At 48.0% G+C, this 21,430-nt stretch overlaps 1 protein-coding gene across 3 annotated transcripts in view; it reads left to right on the plus strand.

The window, feature by feature from the left end:
- Window positions 1-2,099: 2,099 nt before the first annotated feature.
- The window catches only part of RGS9 (regulator of G protein signaling 9), a 75,832-nt gene continuing 56,501 nt past the window's right edge, over window positions 2,100-21,430 (plus strand). For 2 of the 3 annotated variants that reach the window (XM_006741903.3, XM_006741901.3), the window contains exon 1: window positions 11,747-11,932. In XM_006741903.3, the coding sequence (XP_006741966.1) occupies window positions 11,876-11,932 (57 nt within the window). In that variant the 5' untranslated portion in view covers window positions 11,747-11,875. Of the gene's footprint in view, window positions 2,293-5,055; window positions 5,130-11,746; window positions 11,933-21,430 lie in introns of those variants that run through there. The other variant, XM_081804611.1, reaches the window with a different exon arrangement.

Consider the following 21,430-nt stretch of genomic DNA (forward strand, 5'->3'; position numbering starts at 1 on the left):
CTTAAAATCGAGGACAATCGAGTTCAAATGTTTAGGCAGTCGGCCTGTTGCAAGAAGAGAAAGAACCAGGCCTGTATCCCGCAAGTAATCTGCAATGGCGAGCGTCCCATTTCCCCTTGGCAAGTGGCAGTAACACGTGGTAAGAGGTCTTTCTTTATTCCAAGCCTTCACCCTCCTCTCCCACAGGGAGGGTATTCCAACCTCCTTCCAAATTGCCCTCTGCCTACTCCCCCTTCACCCCGTTCTTCCTGAGCCACGGTTCCTCATGGTTTGACCCGAACCACGATCCTGTCTCCCGTATCTGGCCACAATGAAATACTAAGGCACTTACTTTTGTTTTACTCGACTGTTCTAAATGCACAAGGAGGTCGTTCTCTCTGGTACATGGGAACGAACCCTAAACTATGTATTTTTCAATTAGGGTGTCGCCATTCTTTTCTACAAGCCAGATGGCCTCGGGAAGTCATCAAAAGGAAACAAGCCCACAGCTATGGGTATTCGCGGGGCCGATCCCGAGGCATCACCTCGGGGAGAGAGGCCCCGACGCCACGGCTTCAGGGTGGCCCCTCCGGGAAGCCTTCCTCCCCGCCCTCCAGCCCCGCGGCGCCCCGCGGCGCCCCGCAGCCCCGGGCCTGCCTTCCGGGGCTTGCGCCCACCTCGCTGGCAACCCAGCGCCCGGAGCACAAGACACAACGCCCAGCCCACGCCCTCCGACCCGTCCCACGGCGGCCGGTGGGGCAGAGCCGGAAGTGGCCCTCAGCGGAAGTCCGTCTTCCGAGAGTCGCGTTTCCTCTCTAGGAGCTTGGAGGTATCCTCACCTCTATGATCTGGCCCCAGGCGGCGGTACGGCGGGAAGGAAACGGGGGCGCCGGGCCCGCGGGGTAGAGCACCCATCTGTGTCTTTGGCACACCTACTGCCCTTTTTTACGTGTGCATCTGGCAGCACTAGTGGCAGAGAGTTGGGAATTGCCATAAATGGAGATACGGACTCACAATGGGGCACCCCGGAGGTCTCAACAGTTTTCTAGCTGTTTTTTTTTTTTTTTTTAAGACTGCACTTAATTAATTAATTAATTTACAACCCAGAGATCAAGAGTGGCATGTTTTTATTAGCGGATGCGCACATCCCTTTTTTATTGGCATGAAGTCTAACTTTAAAACAGTAACACAGGTGAAGGGACCCTAAATAATTTTTGAAAAAAGGTTTTACATGGGAAGTACCTTTTGGACTTGAACCCCAGAGAGGGGCTGGACCTGCTGCTCCTCTCTTCTCGGAGACCCAGCCCTTTTGTCCCCTAACACTGCAGGGATGACTGGGCACACCTGTCCTTCCCCTCACCCCTAGGGCCCCACTGGCTCGTCTGTTGATTCAGAGGTTCGTGTTAACCCTCTTATTTGGATTTTCTGCTCTAAAAGGAGAAAGGGAAGACTATGCAAATATAAATACAGAATCTAGTAAAATTAGAATTGTCTGGGTTTATTTTTTAAAAAAGATTTTATTTATTTATTTGAGAGAGAGAGAGTGCCGGGTCAGGGGGAGAGAAAGAAGCCGACTCCCCGCTGAGCAGGGAGCCCAAGGCGGGGCTTGATCCCAGGAGCCCAGATCAGGACTCCAGGGGAAGGCAGACGGCTGACTGAGTCACCCAGGTGCCCCAGAATTGTCTAGGTTTAAATCTAATAGCATCTAACACAAATAAGGGCATGGTGAAATAAGTTCATTCTGGGCAAACAGGATGTAAAGAGGCAATCCTGTTGAAAAACTACTTGGCATTCTATATCAAGGGGGTTGGGGGGATGGGTTAGCCTGGTGATGGGTATCAGAGAGGGCACGTTCTGCATGGAGCAGTGGGTGTTATACCCAAACAATGAATCATGGAACACTACATCAAAAACTAATGATGTAGTGTATGGTGATTAACATAACATAATAAAAGAAAAAAAAGCTATAATAAAATAAAATTTAATTTAAAAAATTTAAAAAAAGAGAAAACCAGTGAGTTATATATATTTTTAAAAAAGAGCCATTTAATGTATTTTAGGTTCTGATCAGTGCGATACCATCTGTGGAAAATTCATCCCAAGCCGATAATCCAAGAGGAAGGAAGAGCTGCACTCCTGAAGTCTATTCTGCAGTGGACAACTGCTGATTTTGCTTGCCCAACAACCAGTCTTCTTTTTTTCTGATTTTGACACTATGATTTTTCTGTGGGAAAACACCTAAGCCTCAGTCTACTTCTGGGGTGGGCTCGTGACCCAGGTCTGGCCAATCAGGATATCCCAGCAGGGCCCGAGGTAAGGCTCGAAGTCAGAACCGGGCTGCCAGGTTCCCAGTTCTGGTTCTGCGGCTTAGTAGGTTCATGGACTTCAGCTTGTTATTTATCTTCTCTGAGTCTCATTTTATCATTTGTTGAATGGGGATATTGATGATAGACGTCCGCTTCATAGGGTTGTGGTGGGGACTAATGAGTGAAGCAGGTGTACTAATGCTTGTTGGGTACGACTGTTATCATTGTTTGCTTCCAAGCAAGCTCTTACCACCCTTCCTTTTTTAGTTTTCCTTTGCCTTCCGCATACTGCAATATCATCTACTGCATGATCCCAGAATTATATTTTATATCTTTCTTTCCCACTGGAAATACCCTGAAGGCAGGACTGTATCTTATTCACCTTTATACCATAGGTGCTTAACCGGTAGCCACCCCAGAAATGGTGCTCAATAAAGGCTTAGTTGGACAAAACTGAATACTCTCCAACACAGAGCGGAGAGATCAGGAACAGTTAATGAAAATGCAATAAATGCTAGGTGATGAAAGGGAAGTAGAGAAAACCACATGAAGTCAGAAAAATTTCCTTACAAAAAACGGTCTGATTCCTGGGGATTACAGATTCCATTTTTTCTTGGTCAGGGACTTGTTCTCATGTAATGGGCAGATGAGTTCCAGCAATAATAGATTGCTACCTAGGGCGGACTTTGTGAATTATTGTTTCCTTTTCCTGATTTAGAACGCATCTCTTCCCTTGCAGATTGTCGGGAGAAATGACCATTGCCTTTGGAGGATCAGATCCATCCTCAGGATATAAGATACCACCCTGTAAACCCTATACTCATATGCAAAATTCACACAGATAATGCAAAGTGTACAGGGAGCTTAAGGGGGGAAGGCTTCATTAGGGGCACGGAGGGGGTAGATCAGGCCAGCCAGGAAACATTTCTCATGGGTGAATGCCTAATCTCTGATGGTGACACTGGGTGAGTAATAGCAGCATCCATTTCTCTGCCATATGGCCTTGGAGTCATACCCATCTGAGACTCAAAAATTCTTAGAGTTGGAAGAGATGGACAGGTTTATATAGTTTACCACTAAATGTACTGTAGATCTCATCTTCAACATCTTAGACCATGAACACTCCAACGGCACCCAGTTTCCTGGCCCAAGAGATAACCTATTTAGTTTATGGGACAGTTCTGGTTGCTAGAAAGTTTTCCCACTGAGTCCTAATGTCGAAAACTGACCTCTGTGCTCTGGAGCTGAAATGTAATAGGAAGACAGAGTTTGGGGCTAAAGAGGAACGATAGTTTTATGACTTTGCCAGGCAAAGGAGAATGCAGCAGGCTAATGCCTTCAAAATTGTAGACCCACCCAGGTTAAAAGATTGAGGGGTTTTATAGGAAAATACAGGATCTGGGTGGTTTCAATAAGAATCTGGTCCACGCTACTAGCTGGGTTGGTCACATCTCCGGGGGGTCTCATCACCAGCGGGGGCACCAGCCATTGGAGTCTCATTACTAAGTATACATTGAGATCAGCAGGATGTCAATATCGACACCGAGTTCCTGGAATAAAGGATTCCACAGAAAAACAAGTGAAGGGAGGAGGCTTTGAGAATGAGGAAGAGAAAAAATTGTTCAGTGTAAAGTCAAGGCTTGCTGAAGCATTAATGTGCCCATCTTAATTTCCATCCATTTTTATGTTTCTATCGTTGTTTCCCTAATTGCTCTTTATGTAACTATGTCCCAATTCAGGTTTTGCTAATCCTTAGCAGTCTTTGGTGCTACACCATGATTCTAACAGAGAAGGACTTCCAACTCCCATCCAGTATCTCTGTGGTCACCAATGTCACACTAGTAGGGAGTATTTACACCACAGCAATGGGCAATGCCACAAATCAGATCGACCTCCTGCCAAAACCCAAACCAAAACCCAAATCCAGAAACCACTACTTACAAGCCACCGGCGGCCCTTATCCCTGGTGAAACTCATTGATTAGGAGGGGATATAGGCTATGCATTAAGTATCTGCAGCCCAAAGTTGTGAGTGGAAAACGCGAGGCACAGACTCCATGCGGAAGGAGTGGGGAGGAGGAAAGCATCCCCTCAGAGAGTGCAACTTGATCTAGATTCTGATGGAGGCCAGCAGAGAGCATCTCATTTGTCAAATAGAGCACGAGGGGATTATCCGCAGAACCACTGGCAAGAGAAAAGACATAACGGTGAAACAGATCCACCACGTGCTAGAGAAAAAGCACATTTCAGGACTGGCTAGAAAAGGACCCTCATGTTGATGAGCAGGGAAACCGTGGCTGAAAAATCACATTGGGCCTGACCCTGAAAGAATGAACTTTGCTAGGGAGGTGAATGGGAGCCGCTACAACTTTTTGAGAAAGGGGACATCCTAACAATAGCAATAGCTTGGGAAAATTAAATCTCTGGGTTTGCACTTTTATTTTATTTTATTTTTTTTTAAGATTTTATTTATTTATTTGAGAGAGAGAGAATGAGAGAGAGCACATGAGAGGGGGGAGGGTCAGAGGGAGAAGCAGACTCCCTGCCGAGCAGGGAGCCCGATGCGGGACTCGATCCAGGGACTCCAGGATCATGACCTGAGCCGAAGGCAGTCGCTTAACCAACTGAGCCACCCAGGCGCCCTGGGTTTGCACTTTTAAAAATTGAGGTGTAATTCACAGACCATAAACGTCCCCCTTCTAGAGTGTATAGCTCAGCGGGTTTAGTGTATTCACGAGGTTGTTCACCCATCACCCATTGTCTAATTTCAGAATATTTTCATCACCCAAGAAGAAACCCCATACTCACTAGCAGCCACTCCCTGGGATTCCTTCCTGTCCTAAAGGTTTGTACTTTTTTTTTTTTTTAAATAAAGATTTTATTTATTCATTTGACACAGAGAGAGAGCATGAACAGAGGGAGAGGTAGAGGGAGAGGGAGAAGCAGACTCTCCACTGAGCTAGGAGACCAATGAGGGACTCGATCCCAGGACCCTGGGATCATGACCTGAGCCGAAGGCAGATGCTTAACCATCTGAGCCACCCAGGTGCCCCAGGAGGGTTTGTACTTTTTACAAAACACCGAATCTAGTGTCTGTAACGTGGCCTGAGGTTTGGACCCAGAGGGACTGGCTACCAAAGATAAACAGAGAACGGGAAAGCAGAATTGGCTTTTCTAAGGTTCAGGTGATGTATCCAGACATCTCTCTTTCTCTCTCTAACTAGAGAAAAGGAGAAGAAAGAAAGAAGAGAGAGAAAGCATTATTAGATCCACACATGGGAGCAAAGAGAAATGAGCAGGGGTGAAGTAGGTCTTCAAATGCAACATCTGAACAAAGTGAGTTATAGATGTTAAAAGATATTCTTGCAGGGGCTAATGTTTTTATTTTCTTTGATTTTCCTTTATGGGTCATCTTCCTATACCCTTTCAGACGTTGCCTTTCCTAGGGAAACCAAGGGAAAAGCAGAAGGGGCAGGGAATTTGAAAAATCCCTTGTTTTGGAAAGCCTTAAGCAAGACATTTGCTCTCTGCTGCTCTCTGGTCTCTTCACAAAAGGCAGTGATGGTGGCCGGCAGCAGGAGGAGGGGCTGGGGACCTGGGCTGTGGTGCCTGAGCCACCCACACGGGCAGGGGGAGAGTCTGGGTGTCAGTAGAGGACCCCAGGCTGCGTGCATTTGGTTTCAGAATCCTCGAAGGATGGGCACAGCGTGTCTGACAATAGAAGGGGACTTCAGTGAGACTAAGACTACTGGGGTGCACCAAGTGATACATTTTCCTGGGGTCTCTTCTCCTAAAGTGGGTCTTTCTTGCCTCTCACCCCCACCCCTCTTGATCACTTGCAGGAATGGTTGGGGTATGTAGATGGTAGCACTCAGCACTTTTTAAAATTTACTTTTTTAAAAATTTAAGTTCAATTTAGTGCATATATAGTGTATTATTCATTTCAGGGGTAGAATTTAGTGATTCATCAACTGCATAGAACACCCAGTACCAGTGCTCATTCCATCACGTGCCCTCCTTAATGCTCACGACCCAGTTACCCCATCCTCCCACCCACTTCCCCTCCAGCAACCCTCAGCTTGTTTCCTAGAGTTAAGAGTCTCTTATGGTTGGCCTCCCTCTCTGTTTTTATCTTATTTTCTTTTTCTTTTCCTTCCCCTATGTTCGTCTATTTTGTTTCTTAAATTCCACATAGGAGTGAAATCATATGGGCACTCAGCACCTTTGAATGTCTGTTACATGGAATCCCGTTTTGGGGGTGGCTGGTTCAAGTTCAGAGGGGCATTGCTTTGCAGGGAGCATTAAATCCCGCTCCGTCTACCTTGGGGCTAATGGAGATTTATTCTACCTAGAATACTAAAATCATATGATTTTAAAATAGGAGAGGACTTCTGAATTCATCAAATTTGATACTTTCTTATTACTAATAAGAAACTAATGACTCGGAGAGATTAGGTGACTTGGTTAGAGATTAGGTGACTTGATCCAACTAATTCATAGTGACAGAAAAGGGACAGGTAGTTGCCTAGGGACAGTAGGGGGAGGGATCACAAAGGACACTTCTGGGGGTTATGGATATGTTCCCTATTTTGATCATGGGTGTGTTTGCATGGATGTATACATATATTAAAACTTATAAAATTGTACACTTTAAATATAGTGCTTTTTGGTGTATGTCAATTACACCTCAATAAAGCTGTCTCAAAAAAATCACACATCCTCTGAGAACTAGAGCAGGGCCCAGAACACACATCTTGTGCCTTGAGACCTTCACACCTCCCCTTAGCCCCAACACTGTCTTAAAATCAAAGCCTACTTCAAGCTGTGAAAAATGCCTTTTCTCTTAATGTCATTTTTAAAAACTCCACAGTTGCAAATTTTCTATAATGTAAAATAATAACACCCTTCACCAGAAAGTAGCAGACGTCATTTGAGAAAGTTCCAGTGTGACCTGGTCCGTAGATAGACAGCAGGGTACCCCACAGAGTTGGGAGGAGCGGGGGGGACAGCAATGTGTGGTTCTGTTCTGTTTACCTGTTTATCTCTGGTGATCCTTGTGAAAAGTATGATCTCTGGATGCATCCAGACAATGTAATTTAGGATAAAAAAGGATAAAGGTTGGGGCTTTTATAGGACTGTACTTTGTGATGTACTGTACTTTTGATGGCCCCTAGTGGGCCAAGATAATTTCTGAGAAATCCCTGGATGAGGAAGAGGAATGGAACCTCCTAGAAAGGTTCCAAGTCCTCTTTTTCTTCCACTCTCCCAGACTGAACAGCCAGGATCACCAGGTGTGGCCAGCTTGCTGAGGTCTAACATAGCTTCTTTGTGGAGAAGGTGAAAGTATGGTGGGAAGGGGGTGTGTGCTTCACCTGCACTTCACTTTATTACTGAACCAGAGCTGACCAGTGGGTGCACCAAGAGATTCTGTCCCTCTGGCCTGGTATGCTCACTGTGGGAAAATAAGGCCCTCTAGTTTTCCTACAGAATACATTTTCATGAGCGATTGCCTCTCTAGCAGGTGCTAGGAAGAAACATTCATGCATGGAAGGGTTTTTTTTCTCTAAATGAGAATAGGATTGCACATGTAATACACACTTGTAACAAATTCAAACAAGACAAAATTATATGAAATGCAAACAAGTGGTAGAAAAGGGCAGTGGCCCGGGAAGTCAGATGAGTTCGACGTGATTTCTGTCTGAGTCAGGGAGACATCTGTGTAGGTAGGGAGGTGCTGTTAATGAGTTTTTCAAAGTGCTTGGGGACACAGGATCAACTCTGAGAACGATCCTCTGGGCTTCTGCATTATCAAAAACATTTAACACATCATGCTGCTTCTTTATGGTTTACCTACCCTGTGTCCCTCCCACCTCTTGAATCCTTTGCCTTCGTCTGCGTGGCTCTGTCCTCCAGGAGGCTGACCCTAACAGGTGCATTACCCAGACTCCACTACCCCCTGGCGTCTGGTCAGAACTGAGCAATGGGAGGCACCAGGAGGAGAGCAGGTCAGAGTATTTATTCCCCTGGCATCCTATCTAGCCATGGCTGTGTCCCTCCAACATGACAGCCCTGCAAGGCAGCCCCCTCCACCAAGGCTCTAGCTCCCCAGCCCTTTGTTTCTGGATAACAGCAGTGGTTTCCATGGTTGTCGATCTCTGGTTGCCTAGACCTCTTTTAGGGGTTCCCTTAACCCTGCCCCACCTCTAAGAAGACCCTTTGTGAAGTCTCTGCCTGGAAGTGGTCTGATACATCCATCATGTGGGAATGAACTGTTGAAGATTCTGTCTCCGCTCCCAGTCTGGAAGCTGGGAGCCTGGCTTTCTAAAGTCTTATCTCCTCAGCACTGAGCACAATGAACCGAACTAAACTGTTGAGCTGGCCAGGGACATTTTACTGGGAGGTGACCTTAGACCTGGGTTTTAAAGGACACTGCGGTATGGAGGACCACATCATTGTGCCTGGACAAGGTTTATCCTACAGGGGACAAGGTTCAGGCCCATGTCGATTACACTGAATAGTATCCAGGACAACATGACCTGTCTGGGGTCTGAATGACACCCTCTTGTTAATGAGGAGGAGGTCACAATAGTGACAATGATGATGATGGAATACTCACTTACCTGAGTCCTGGGAGGATTTCAGTTTTGTATCACGTCCCTCTACCATGCTGCAAGATAATATTTGCTTTTGGGAGTCAATCCTTTTGTTGAGGTATGGTTTACAGACTGGGTCATGCTCCAATTTTAAGAGTACAGTTGGGTGAGTTTTGACAAACTTATTTACTTGTGTTACTACCATTCCCATTGAGATATAGAACATTTCTATCACTCCAGAAAGTTCCTTTACACCTCTTTCCATTTAATCCCTGACCCAAAGCCAACCATTGTCTGATTCCTGCCCACCTCCCTCTATCCAATCTCCTGAGACCTTGTGTCCAGTGCATTCCTCACCACCACCCTCAAATGATGCTAATCCTTGCCTCTGTGCATATTCTTTTGCTGTTGTCTGATGTACCTGCAGCAATCCCTTTTTCCTTTAGGACTCCTCTTCCAGGAAGTCTCCCTGATTTTCTCTTCCACTTGGGCTGGATAAGGTGCCCTTCTACAAAGTTCTGTGTTGCATTGACTGGATCTCCATGATATATAGATTCGAATTATAACATATTTTTGTTCAAGTATTCTTCTCCCCCATGAACCTGTGAGCTCCTCGAGACAGGGACTGGGTCATATTCTGCTCTAGCTCAATGCCTGGCATGCAGTAGTTTGTTGTTTAAATGAATAGGCAAATTAAATCAATTCTATTTTTCAGGACACTGTCACTAAAGTCTTGACACCACATTATGTTTTAAGCCCCTTTGGTTGCAAGAAACCAAGGACTCAAGTTACTTGAGAGGATTTGTGGAGATGCACGTGCCCTTGGAAAGGCAGGGAGCCAGGCAAGCTCTAGGGACTTCTCGGTCGGCCTCACGGCCCCTCCTCTGCTCTCAGCCTATTTAGTTTCTTTGCTTCTTTTTTTCCAATGGGCTTCCTCTGCTCAATTTTCATTTCTGTTGCCTTGTAACTTCACCTTGCACTTGACCTCAGCTTCCTCTGGCCCTGACTTTACCTCTGTCTAGCTCAAGTTGACTTTTGTGAAGGTAATAATCTAGCAAGTTCATCTAAGCTTTTCAGATCCATATCATGGAGTGGCTGCTGGCTCACATCTTCAGCATCCCTGGTCCAATGAGCTAAGGGAGGGTGGGTCCCACAAAGCAAGGTTGCTCGGTAGGGCAGGGCCTGATAGAAGGGAAAGAGAAGACATTGGCAGGCATTATGGGGTCTCTCCTATCTGATTATTAAGCAAGATCTCATGTATTTTTCCTGTTTTTGCTCCTGAACAATTTAAGATATCTCATCCTTGATTTTATGTAGGAAAGCCACTTTTCCCCTTTACTCTTAGGGTTTGTAGAATCAAGGAATGTTGAAGCTGGAAGGAAACTCATAGTTCATCTGCTCCAGCATATCTCAGTGTGTGTTCTATATAAGTCCAGGCCCAAAAGACACTCTATTAAAAAGAAGTCATATTTGGATATGGATATTCCAGCACTTTTCTTGGGTTGTAGTTCACACTAGGAACATAGTTCCCAGTGGTCTGGTTTGCTTAGTAGGATCTCTGGTCTTCTGCATGGATGGACACCTATTGGGTCCTGGATTCTTTAAAGCAAAAGGGAGTGGTGGACCACTCCTAGAGGGGACCGGCCATGAAGCCCTTGAAATTGTTTGCAAACTTGAGTCAGTGTTGTGTGAATGTGTGCGTTGTGTGTATATGTGCATGCATGTGCCCATGAGCATGTTTCCTGAGAGAGTGTCTATAGCTTTCATTTTACAGGTATGACCAAAAATGTGGATAAGAACCATGGGCTTTAAAGGGACATTGATTGGTGTGCCTTTCCGAGCCAAACCCCTCATTGTTGTCCTTCCAACTCAAACATTTTATCTGCCACAATCGATCGCCATCCAGCTAATATGAAAAAATAAGATGCTTCACAGACAAAGAGTCTCGCTGATTACTTAGGAAGGTCATTTTTCATTTTCTAGATATGAAAACACTAAGGACCAGAGAAGGAAAATACAACTTGCTTAGATCAGGCAGCTGGCCCAGTAGTGACTGCATCTTTCCTGTCTCTCTCTCTCTCTCCCTCCCTCCCTCCCTTCTTTCCCTCCTTCCTTCACCAACACCTCACCAATCCACTTATGATTTGTTTCTCTAGACACTGCTAAACATTTGCTGAGGACCGAGCACTGTGTTACACATTTCCCCATTAAATGATATAGCAACCCGTCTGTTGGATATGACCATTCCATTTTTCATTTTTACCTTTCAGGTAAGGAAATTGAGGCTTAGAATTTTTTTTTTTTAAAGATTTTATTTATTTATTTGAGAGAGAGAGCACATGAGAGGGGGAGGGTCAGAGGGAGAAGCAGACTCCCTGCTGAGCAGGGAGCCCGATGCGGGACTCGATCCCAGGACTCCAGGATCAAGACCTGAGCCGAAGGCAGTTGCTTAACCAACTGAGCCACCCAGGCGCCCGAGGCTTAGAATTTAAGGAACTTGCCCAAGGTTGCCCAGCTAGCCAGTGGCAAAGCTGGGATGGGAAAGACCATTTTTCCCACCGCGCTCATTAGTGAGGCTGCTTTGTCTCACTTCTGCACATAACAGACTTCTGCCCCAGGTGAAAAGGCCACTATCTGCGACAGATGCTCCCACTCGCAGGGCGCCAGACACAAGCCGGTCTCACCTGAGGCTCCGCGTTGTCCCACCGGGGCCAGACACTGCCCCCTGGCGGCAGGTGGGCGCAAGCGCAGCGCATGCTAATGAGCCCGCGGCGCGGCGCGCTGATTGGCTGGCGCGGATTCCAGCGGCTTTCCCGGGGCGGGGGCCGAGGCCGAGGGAAGGGGCACCGCCGGCAGCAGCCGCCCCCGCCCCGCGCTCCGGGCCGCCCTCCTCCCGCCGGGACGCCGGGGCGTGTGCGGGGCGCGCGGGCGCCTTCTCCGGGGGTTCCCCTCCTGCGGTTCGCTCGGGTTCTGGTTCGGCGTTCATCGCGGGTCCAGGATGACGATCCGACACCAAGGCCAACAGTACAGGCCGAGGATGGCATTTCTGCAGAAGGTGAGCGCGGTCCGGTGCCCTGGGCCCTGGGAGGTGCGCGGGGTCCCAACTCTGGGAAGTGTCCGCGGAGATGCTGGGGAGGCACGGGGCGTGTGGCCGGGAGGGCAGGGCATCCCTGTGGTCCGTTAGTGCTACTTGGTGTTATTAAATGACTTATTTGCTGTGTGTGTGTGTGTGTGTGTCCGTGTGTTAAAGACTACAATAATTAGGTTTCCACGTAACCTGTTTGTATCGGAGAATCTGAAGCCAAGGGCGATGGTCCGCTGGAAACTGGAAAACAACCTGTTACTCTGGAGCGGAAGGTGCCCGAAATCATTTAAGCCGAGGCTGTGTCAGATTTCAGGCAGAATCCTGATATTATCATAAGGTTCCCAGATGTTGAATTAACATTTTTTTTTTTTTTTGCTATTTTTCGAATCCCACATTGCAGTATTTTTAAGTTGGAGTGTGTGTGGTGTGTACACATAGACCACAAAAACGGTGTGATTTGTAGGATAAAGGGACACCCTGCTCCCAGAGCCTCTAGATTCCTCATTCAAGTGTGTGTACTTGTGTATCTCAGATCTGTCTGTGTTGGCAGCAGAAGTCAGAGCCTTTCCCTTCCATTGCAAAGGCTTTCTCAGACCATGTGGCCAGGCACCCGGTATCCATCCCGTGGACACTTGGGATGTGGCATGCACCTTGTGGGGTGATGTGTTGGCTCCTTTTTGTTCTGGACTTTTGAGATAATCAGTGTCAGAGGAGATGGACAAAGGATTAGGTCCCAGGTCACTTGCCCAGCCTTCATCCCTCTACAGCCGTATTTCACAGTGCAGTGTCAACCTTTTTAGGCTTATCTTGTTGAGTAGAATTAGCTGAATGCTTTGTGACAATTAAGAGCCCTGCTTTGAGCCCTTGGAGCTCAGCAGATTGGTGTAGTTGGTGACCAACTGTCCTGATTTGACCAGGACTTTCAGTGCTAAATTAACCTGGACAGTCCCAGGCATGATGGAGACAGTCGGTCAACATGTAGACCACCTACTTCAAGAAGCTGGTGCATATTCCAGGTAGTAGAGGTGTGAGGCTCATCCATAAAAAGAATCCATAGAGCCTGTATAGCAGATACCAGTTCCTAAAAGCAGAAGAAACCAGCGAAGTCTGATATCTGAAAGCCATAAATCATCTTCCAGGATTCTCCCGGGCAGCTCTGGCTTGGGGGCTCAGAGAACAATGGTCTGGAGACATTCTGTTTTCTGAATCTCGACACTCTATTCCATCATGACTGTTATCTGGTAAATTTTCCTCTCTTCACCTGGCCTTCTGGCTGGTGTCTTGGTTTCCAGACTCCCTCCGCAACCCCCAGCCTGCTTACCTCCACAGTATGCTTCATAAACGCATTGATTTTCTTTCTTACGCTAACGCTGATCTCCTCAGCCTAAAACCCTCCGCTGGCTTCCCATGTTCCCGGGATCAAGTACAACCTGCTCAGCCCAGGCACTTGGGATCCTGCTTTGACCCATCTCTCTTTCCCTCCCACCGACCTGCCCTCCAGGGAAACAAAACAAAGCAGCCTCAGTCCTGTTCCCTCTCATACCTCAGGCTCCTCTCCTGGGAAAGCCCTTTCTGCCCTTCTCACCTGCCAACTTCCCACTCCTCCGCTGTGAAGGCCGGTTCTCCCCAGCCCCTGGAGCTGAGCCACTTCCTTCGCTGCCCCACAGACTGCCCGCACCCCAGGACTTCTCTTTCCCTTTGCCTTGTGGGGAGGGACCTGCCTGTCTGTGTGTTCTGAGGTCCCCAGTCAGGTCCCACCCAGAGCTCCTTAGAGCCGGTCTCAAGAGCCCTGCCAGGGGGTCCTTCACGATGAGCCAGCTGAACTAGATGTCCAGCCTTCTGGAGAAGGACCCAGACCAAAGGAATGTGGACATGGGTGCAGTGTCATTCGCTACTCAAGGAATATTCAATTAAATGTTCAGTGACTATTTATAAAGTGTGCTCTGTCCCCATAGTGGGGGCTTACTTGCATTATCCCAACCGGTCCACAAGTCAGACATTATCATCACCATTTACAGAGAAGGAAACTGAAGGTCAGAGAGGTGACTTGCCCCAGTCATATAGCCACTAAGGGGTGGAACCAGGAAAAATACAAGACTGACCGTCATCTGTTGCCAAAATGCGTTACTATGCTATGAGCTTGGGGCAGAGAGGAGGCTGTGGGAAGGCCTGACTTAAGTGCATGGGGGATGTGGAGCCAAGAGCCAAAGGATAAGTGGGGGTTCTAGGCAGAGAGAAAGAGAAGGATGTTCCAGGCAGAGGGAACGGCATGTGCTCAGTGTGTGTGTGACACACGGTGGACTGCTCCCTATGGCTGCCACACGTGTGGGCTCCTGTACCAGGGCTGGCCGGTCCCCTCTGTGATGTCCAGATCACCATCCCCACCAGTACCAGTCACCGCTGCCCTTGGGAAACACCAGGGCATTGACTTTCATGGAGAAGCCTTCTGTTAGATGCGGTGCTTCCTGGTGTGGCTTCTGGCATCTGCTTTTGCTTGGGAAGGGAGCGCAGAAACAGAAATATTAGGAGGTGTGGGCGGAGCAGGATATCTTTTGCTTGTATCCTTCTTTCATTCAACACGCATACATAATCTTGCACTTACGTGCTAGGCGCTGTGCCAGGGGCTGGGGACCCTGTAGGGATTAAGACATGGCCCCTTCCCCCCAGAGCTTAGAGTCTAACAGAGAAAGACAGAATTATAAGTAAGGAGAGAAGTGTTCTCAAGATCGTGGCAGACCTTGTAAGGGGAGATACACACACACAAAGATACGCATCTACAGATCACACAAAGTGGGGGATGGTCAGTTCTGCCTGGGGTGAGGGGGTCAAGTCACAAGGGGGCTTGTAACGGAATTGAGGTACAAGAAATTAGTTTTCTTTGCCAGGAGGATGGGAAGATGAGCAGATGCAAAGAGGCAGATACAAAACAGATGTGTCAAACAGCACGCTGGTGTGGGAGAGCCATCGGGGGCTGGGTTAGCAGGAGGTGGTTGGGTGCTAAGGCTGCTAGTTAAGAAGGGCCCAGACCTGGGGGCTTTAGACGTCGTGCTGAGGAGTTGGATGCTTTCCGCGTTCAGTGAGAAGCTGTCTGTGGTTTTAAAATGAGTCGGTTTATGTGCTGGGAGGATGATTCTGGTTCGAGGGTCCGAGTGCTTCTCCACACTGGCTGCACTTACAATAGATCGATATCAAGTCCCCCGTCCTTAGAGTTTCTGATTTATTTACCAGGTAGTTAAGTCATTAAGTGCTGCCGAACCCAGGCATTGGTGTTTTGTTTTTTTTTTTTAAGATTTTATTTGACAGAGAGACAACGAGAGAGGGAACACAGCAGGGGGAGTGTGAGAGGGAGAAGCAGGCTTCCCGCTGAGCAGGGAGCCCAATGTGGGGCTCGATCCCAGGACGCCGGGATCATGACCCGAGCCGAAGGCAGATGCTTAACAACTGAGCCACCCAGGCGCCCTCAGGCATTGGTGTTTTTAAAAAAGCTTCTGGGGGATTTGACTGTACGGCTGAGTGGAAAGATCCTGGGGACGTTTGGCAAGATCTGGAGATATTTGGGGTTGTCACATCTGGGGACGAAGGTGCTGCTGGCATCCAGAGGGTAAAGAAAGGCAGGGGTCCTGCTAGCCATCCCTCAATGCACAGGAGAGCTGGCCCCACAGTGAGGAATGGTCTGGGCCCTAATGTCAGTAGTGTTGTGGTTGGGGACGCTGGGCTGGAGGATGACACACTGGGGGCTGGAGACGTGCCAGTCGAAAGGCAGATGCCAGGAAGGCAGAGCCTGATGGTCCAGAGGGGAGGTTTGAGGGGCCCATGAGGCAGGATTTAGTGGGGCAGGTAAGATGCACCTCAGAAACAAAAGCAGAGTCAACAGAAGTTGGCTGCTATTGTCTGGGGCCATCTAGAATGCATCCTGGGCCTTTGACCAAGGTGGGAAGAGCAGCAGGACTTGAGGAAAGACCCCTGAGTCCCGATGAGGGTATCGGCTCACGAGGGTGTGCGAGACGGCGGGGTGAGGTGGCGGGGCGTCAGCTGGCCTCTGGGTAGCCCTGCTGGTTAGCCGGAGCACCTTCCTGTCTGTTCGCAAAACGACCTGGTGGTTCTGGGTCACTCTGCCCCTCTTCGTGTAGAGAAGGGCTGATTATTTTCATCCCCCTGGGAGCCTTCTCCGGCTTGCAGGAAAATTCCAGGCCCGGAGATCTTGCACAGCGAGTGACAGCTCCTTAATGTGAGGAGCGGTGTGGACGCGGAGGGTGGGATGACGGGGCGTCAAAGCCATCGTGGCTTCTCCTCTGGGATGTCGGGGTTCCCTCACATGCCTGCAGTCACACCACAGCACGTTGGCTTCTGAGAGAGGGAATGTGGGGCCAGCACCCCTCCACCCCTGCCCCTGTCCCCCAACACAGGGTCCCAGGTGGCCCAGCACCGCCTGGCCGTGCGCCATGTATTTGTGCCTGGGAAGGAGATTTGGCTGAGGCTGGTTGGGAGTGGGCCTTGACATTTGATGGTGGGGAACCGGCCTCTGCCTCATCTTCCGGGGACGCCCACGGGACACCAGGGGGAGGTGTGAGAGTTGGCAGCCTTTTGGAGTAGAAAGGCCAGGGCTTCTCGCTGGCTCTTTGGAGAACTTGGAAACGGTTGGGATTCTCTTGGAGTGGATGAGAGAATGCAGAGTCTACTCTTTTTTTTTTGGGCTGCCATGACAAAGTACCATGGGCTCTGTGGCTTAAACGACACATATTGATTTCCTCACAGCTCTGGAGGCTAGAAATCCGAGAGCGGGTATCGGCAGGGCTGGTTTCCTCGGAGGCCTCGCTCCTTGGCTTGCCGATGGCCGCCTTCTCCCTGTGTCCTCACATGGCCTTCTCTCTGTACGTACCTGTGTCCTAATCTCTCTTCTTATGAGGACGCAGTCGTATTGCATCAGGGCCCTCCTAATGACCTCATTTTACCTTAATGGCCACTTTAAGACCCTCTCCCCAAATACACTCACATTCTGAGGTACTGGGGATTAAGGCTTCAACATACAAATTTTGGGGGGGACACAGTTCAGCCCATAACAGAGTCTTTCATTGTCTCCTTGGGTGACTGGGGAGACCCCTCAGAGGAATTTATCTGAGGAAAGTTCTAAGGAAAATTGATTGGAACTGCACCGGGCTGAACGCCCTCAAAATGTTCTCGAGGTTCATGTGATGCTCCCTCCTCCCACCGGCCCTTCTTTTCTGTGAACAGTGACACACCTGCTGGAGAGAAATGTGACTCCCCTCATTGTGTTTTTAAAATAACTCTCATTATTCCTCCCCTGAAGATTATTTTCAAACTCTTTATAACTGGATTTTTTTTTTTTTTCCTTAACGTGAAGAGAAGGAGTCTAATCCACCGGCTTTCTCTCGGAGGAATTCAGATTTCTCACTCATAAGGCAATTTCTCTTTCTTCTCCAATATCTGGGCCCCCTGTTTCTATGAAACACGGCTGTTTCATCCAAAAATTTTTTGAACAAATATGGGATTTCATCTGGCAGCTAATGTGGGAAAGGGGAGGCCGAAGCCCGCACCTCAGAACATCAGGCACTTCTTGGAGTAGCCTGTAAATTTGCGGAAGGAGTGACTCCCGCCATCTGTTGCTTCTCGGTCCCCTGTGTTGAGGAGAAGTGCTGGGCTCGCCCCTTTGCTCCCTCACTGCTGGAAGCTCTAGGCTGACCCAGTGGCCAAGATGCTACCAAGCCCTGACCCTGCAGAAGGCCAAGGATGGCAGCTCTGAATGGAGCCGAAATGGATAGTTTCTGTTCCCAATCTGTGAGCCTAGAAAGTGTCTGGGCAGGTGCAGCCTGCCCTCAGGCTTGCTCCCCTGCGTGACCCTTCACCTCCAGTGCAGCTGGGTCAGTCTCTGTCGATCCCTCTTTTTAAAATTGTATTTTGTTATGCTAAGAACACTTACTGTATCTACCCCCTTACATTTTGAAGTGTACAGACCATGTGGCAGAACAGATCACTAGAGCTTCTTCACCTTGCTTAACTGAAACCTGATGCTTGTTGGTTGGCAACGCCCCCCGTTTCCCTTCCCCCAGCCCCTGGCACCACCATCCTACTCTTTGATTCTGTGAATTTAGGTATGCCACATAAGTGGGATCATGCAATCCTTCTGTGACTGGCTTATTGCCCTTAGCAAAATGTTCTCCATAGCAGAATGTTCTCCGGGTTCATCCTTATTGTTGCAGAGTTTCCTTCTTTTTAAAGGCTGACCAATGTTCCATTGTATGTCTCTGTCACATTTTCCTTATTCATTTGTTGACAGACATTTAGGCTGTTTGCACGTCTTGGCTGCCATGAACACGACAGGGCTAATATCTCTTTGAGATCCCGATTTCAAGTCTTTTCAATATACACCCAAGAGTGGGATTGCTGGTCATTCTGTTTTTAATTTTTGGAGGAACCTTCATACTGTTTTCCATAGCAGCTGCACCATCTTGCATTCCTGCCAGCGATGCACAAGAGTTCCAAGTCCGATCTCTTCACATTCCTGCGTAGAGAAGCCCAGGGCCTCCTCAGACCATCTGTACTCCCTCTGTACTCCCTTGGAGTACACAGCCCCATCCTCACCATCTAGGAAGATCCTGGTCACTCTCCATGCACATTTTCTGGAGATCTTCTCAGCCATCCTTCTCATCTCTTGGTTCCTATTGCAGTTAGCACCTTCCCCTTTATTTGGTGCCTAATTCAGCCTGCACTTGCTATCCACTAAATAGCCTGTGCATAGCACCATATTAAGTGCTCTTCACACTGAATCTCAGATAATCTTCTGTCTGATGATATAGGTACTATTGTAATCTCTATTTTACAGAGAAATGAGTCTTAGTGAAATTTAGCAATTTACTTAGCTTCTACATTGAGCAGGGATTTGAACTGGGCTTTTTCTGCACCCAGATCTCTAGCATGTATCTTAGTTAACTTTTTATTTTCATACAAATGTCTTCCCAGTCCTCTGTGGACTAGGAGAATGTCTTTTACCTTGTTGTATCACCCGCCCCCCCACAGTGCAGCACGCTTAATCATGCTCAATAAATACCTGTATTTGAACAGCAAGGAGAGCAGGGTTTTTATTCGCAGGCATCTAAACAGCCTGCATGCAAAGTTTCAAAGATGCATTAATTATACAAAAGCTACTAATATTAATGATTCCAACCATAACCACTAACATGAATCTCTCCTGATAAAGTATATATCTTTTTTAAAAAAGATTTTATTTATTTATTTGAGAGAGAGAGAGAGAGAGGGATGGGAGGGAGAGGCAGAGGGAGAGGGAGAAGCAGACTCCCCGCTGAGCAGGGAGCCCAACACCGGGCTCCATCCCTGGACCTCAGGATCACAACCTGAGTTGAAGGCAGACACTTAACCGACTGAGCCACCCAGGCACCCTGATAAAGTATATATCTTTATGAGTATATAACATATCTGTCCTTGTAAAACATTTTTACACAATTACTTAATGAGATTCTAAGAGATTGCGAAAGCATGTTAATTACCTGGGCATAGACTATCACTGTCCCCATTTTATGGTAGAGAAAGGACATTCAGAGAGGTTCAGTGAAATCCCACAGTTAGTAGAGAATGGAAGCCCCATGGAGCTGTGAGAACCGTGGGTTTCTTTTCTTTGTACCACAGCCACTGTGCAACGTCTAAAGGACTGGTAATTGTAAAGGGCTGTACGGAGCGCGGGAGTGTTATTTTATTTAAAAGCAGGAGAATAATGATGAGATAACCCAGTTAGTTAAATTGGGGGGAAGCAGGTGAATCAGTGACCTGTTTTGGTTTGGGTAGCGGCTGGAACGTGGCCAGGTTGGGTTTGAGATGCAGCCCTCCAGGAGGATACATCCAGCTATTTGCAGAAGAGGGTTTCCGGACGGAGAAGGACAGGGAAGGTTTTCATTCCTACTTGCCCATTCGTATTCTGTGCTTCTGCTCCTGCTATCCCCGGAGCCATTTCCCCCACTTTCTGGTGCCTGATTCCTATTCATCTTTTTAAGATTCGCTCCAGGAGTCCCCACTCCTGACCCTCTCCTGGCGCTGTTGTGTTCTTATCATACCCTGAACTCACCTTCGTCACTGTACCTCCCACGTTGTCCCATAATATCCTTGCACCAGTGAGCTCCTTGGGCTCAGGGACCACATCGCCTTATCTTTGGTTTTCCAGAGTGACTGCCTGGTTGTTGAATGACTGATTGACCACAGTAAGCACACGGCAGGCTGGGAGATGTGTGGTTTCTTCAGGAGTGAGGGGTTTTCTGGGGGAACAGGAAGCTTGAAACCTCGGATACGTGAGGCTTTGTCAGTGCCCGTGATAAACATTGACAGGAGACACACGTGGGTTGTCTTTTTTTAATTGTGCCAAGCCATCCAGTTTGTTTTAAAATATCCTTCGGTTGGGCGCCTGGGTGGCTCAGTTGGTTAAGCGACTGCCTTCGGCTCAGGTCATGATCCTGGAGTCCCTGGATCGAGTCCCACATCGGGCTCTCTGCTCGGCAGGGAGCCTGCTTCTCCCTCTGACCCTCCCCCCTCTCATGTGCTCTCTCTCTCTCTCTCATTCTCTCTGTCTCAAATAAATAAATAAAATCTTTAAAAAAAAATAAAATATCCTTCAGTTGATTTTACTTCCATTTAAATTTTTCAAGTGGAAAACTATTTTTTATTAATAAAATTAAAAAAACATAAAGAGCACCAGGGCCATCCTTGTGGATGGATGTCTTCCTGCATAAAGTTCGCTCTCCCTTGGACAGCTCACTGGTTCACTTTGCTTCACCTCTCTCTCCAATGCTCATGACTAATTCGTATCTCTGACCCTTATCTCTTTCACGCTTGGGGCATTCATTGCCTGTCACCTCCCAGACACCGTGGTGAGCTCAGTCAGCATTCCAAAGCAGGAGCTTTGGCTCTCAGAAGGTGCACCTTCTTTTTGGCACTTCCTACATTTTCTATTTTGGGAACTGGCAACTCTGAGCATAGGAGTTACAAACTTTGCCACCCTCACTGAACAAGTCAATCACTTGCAAGTACAGTTCACTCGAGTTAACTAGGGCTCTAAGAGCGGTGCCTTCCTTTCGCCCCTGCCATTGCTTTCATTTACATATTAACTCGTGCACCAGCTGCTTATTGAGTCCCAGCTACGTGTCCGGCACTATGCCAGCGTGCACGATAACAGCGTCAGGCCGTAACGGACAGAAGACCCGCCCTTGAAGAGCTTACCTTCTAGGAACAAAGGAGACACACAGTAAACACTGTGATCGATAGGCAGATAATTTCCCATGTTAGAGGGTGAGTGCTCTCGAAAAAGCGAGTAGGGGATCAGGAATGCCAGGAGTTCAAGGTTGTAGTGTTAAGTAGGATGGTCAGGGTGGGCCTCCTGGGCATGTTAGCTGAAGAAGGTGGTGAGTGAGTTAGTTACATAGGGAAGAGCAGTCCAGGCACAGGGAA

The sequence above is a fragment of the Leptonychotes weddellii genome, chromosome 15, assembly GCF_054177405.1.
Source record: "Leptonychotes weddellii isolate Sample4059 chromosome 15, ASM5417740v2, whole genome shotgun sequence".
Taxonomy (NCBI): Eukaryota; Metazoa; Chordata; class Mammalia; order Carnivora; family Phocidae; genus Leptonychotes; species Leptonychotes weddellii.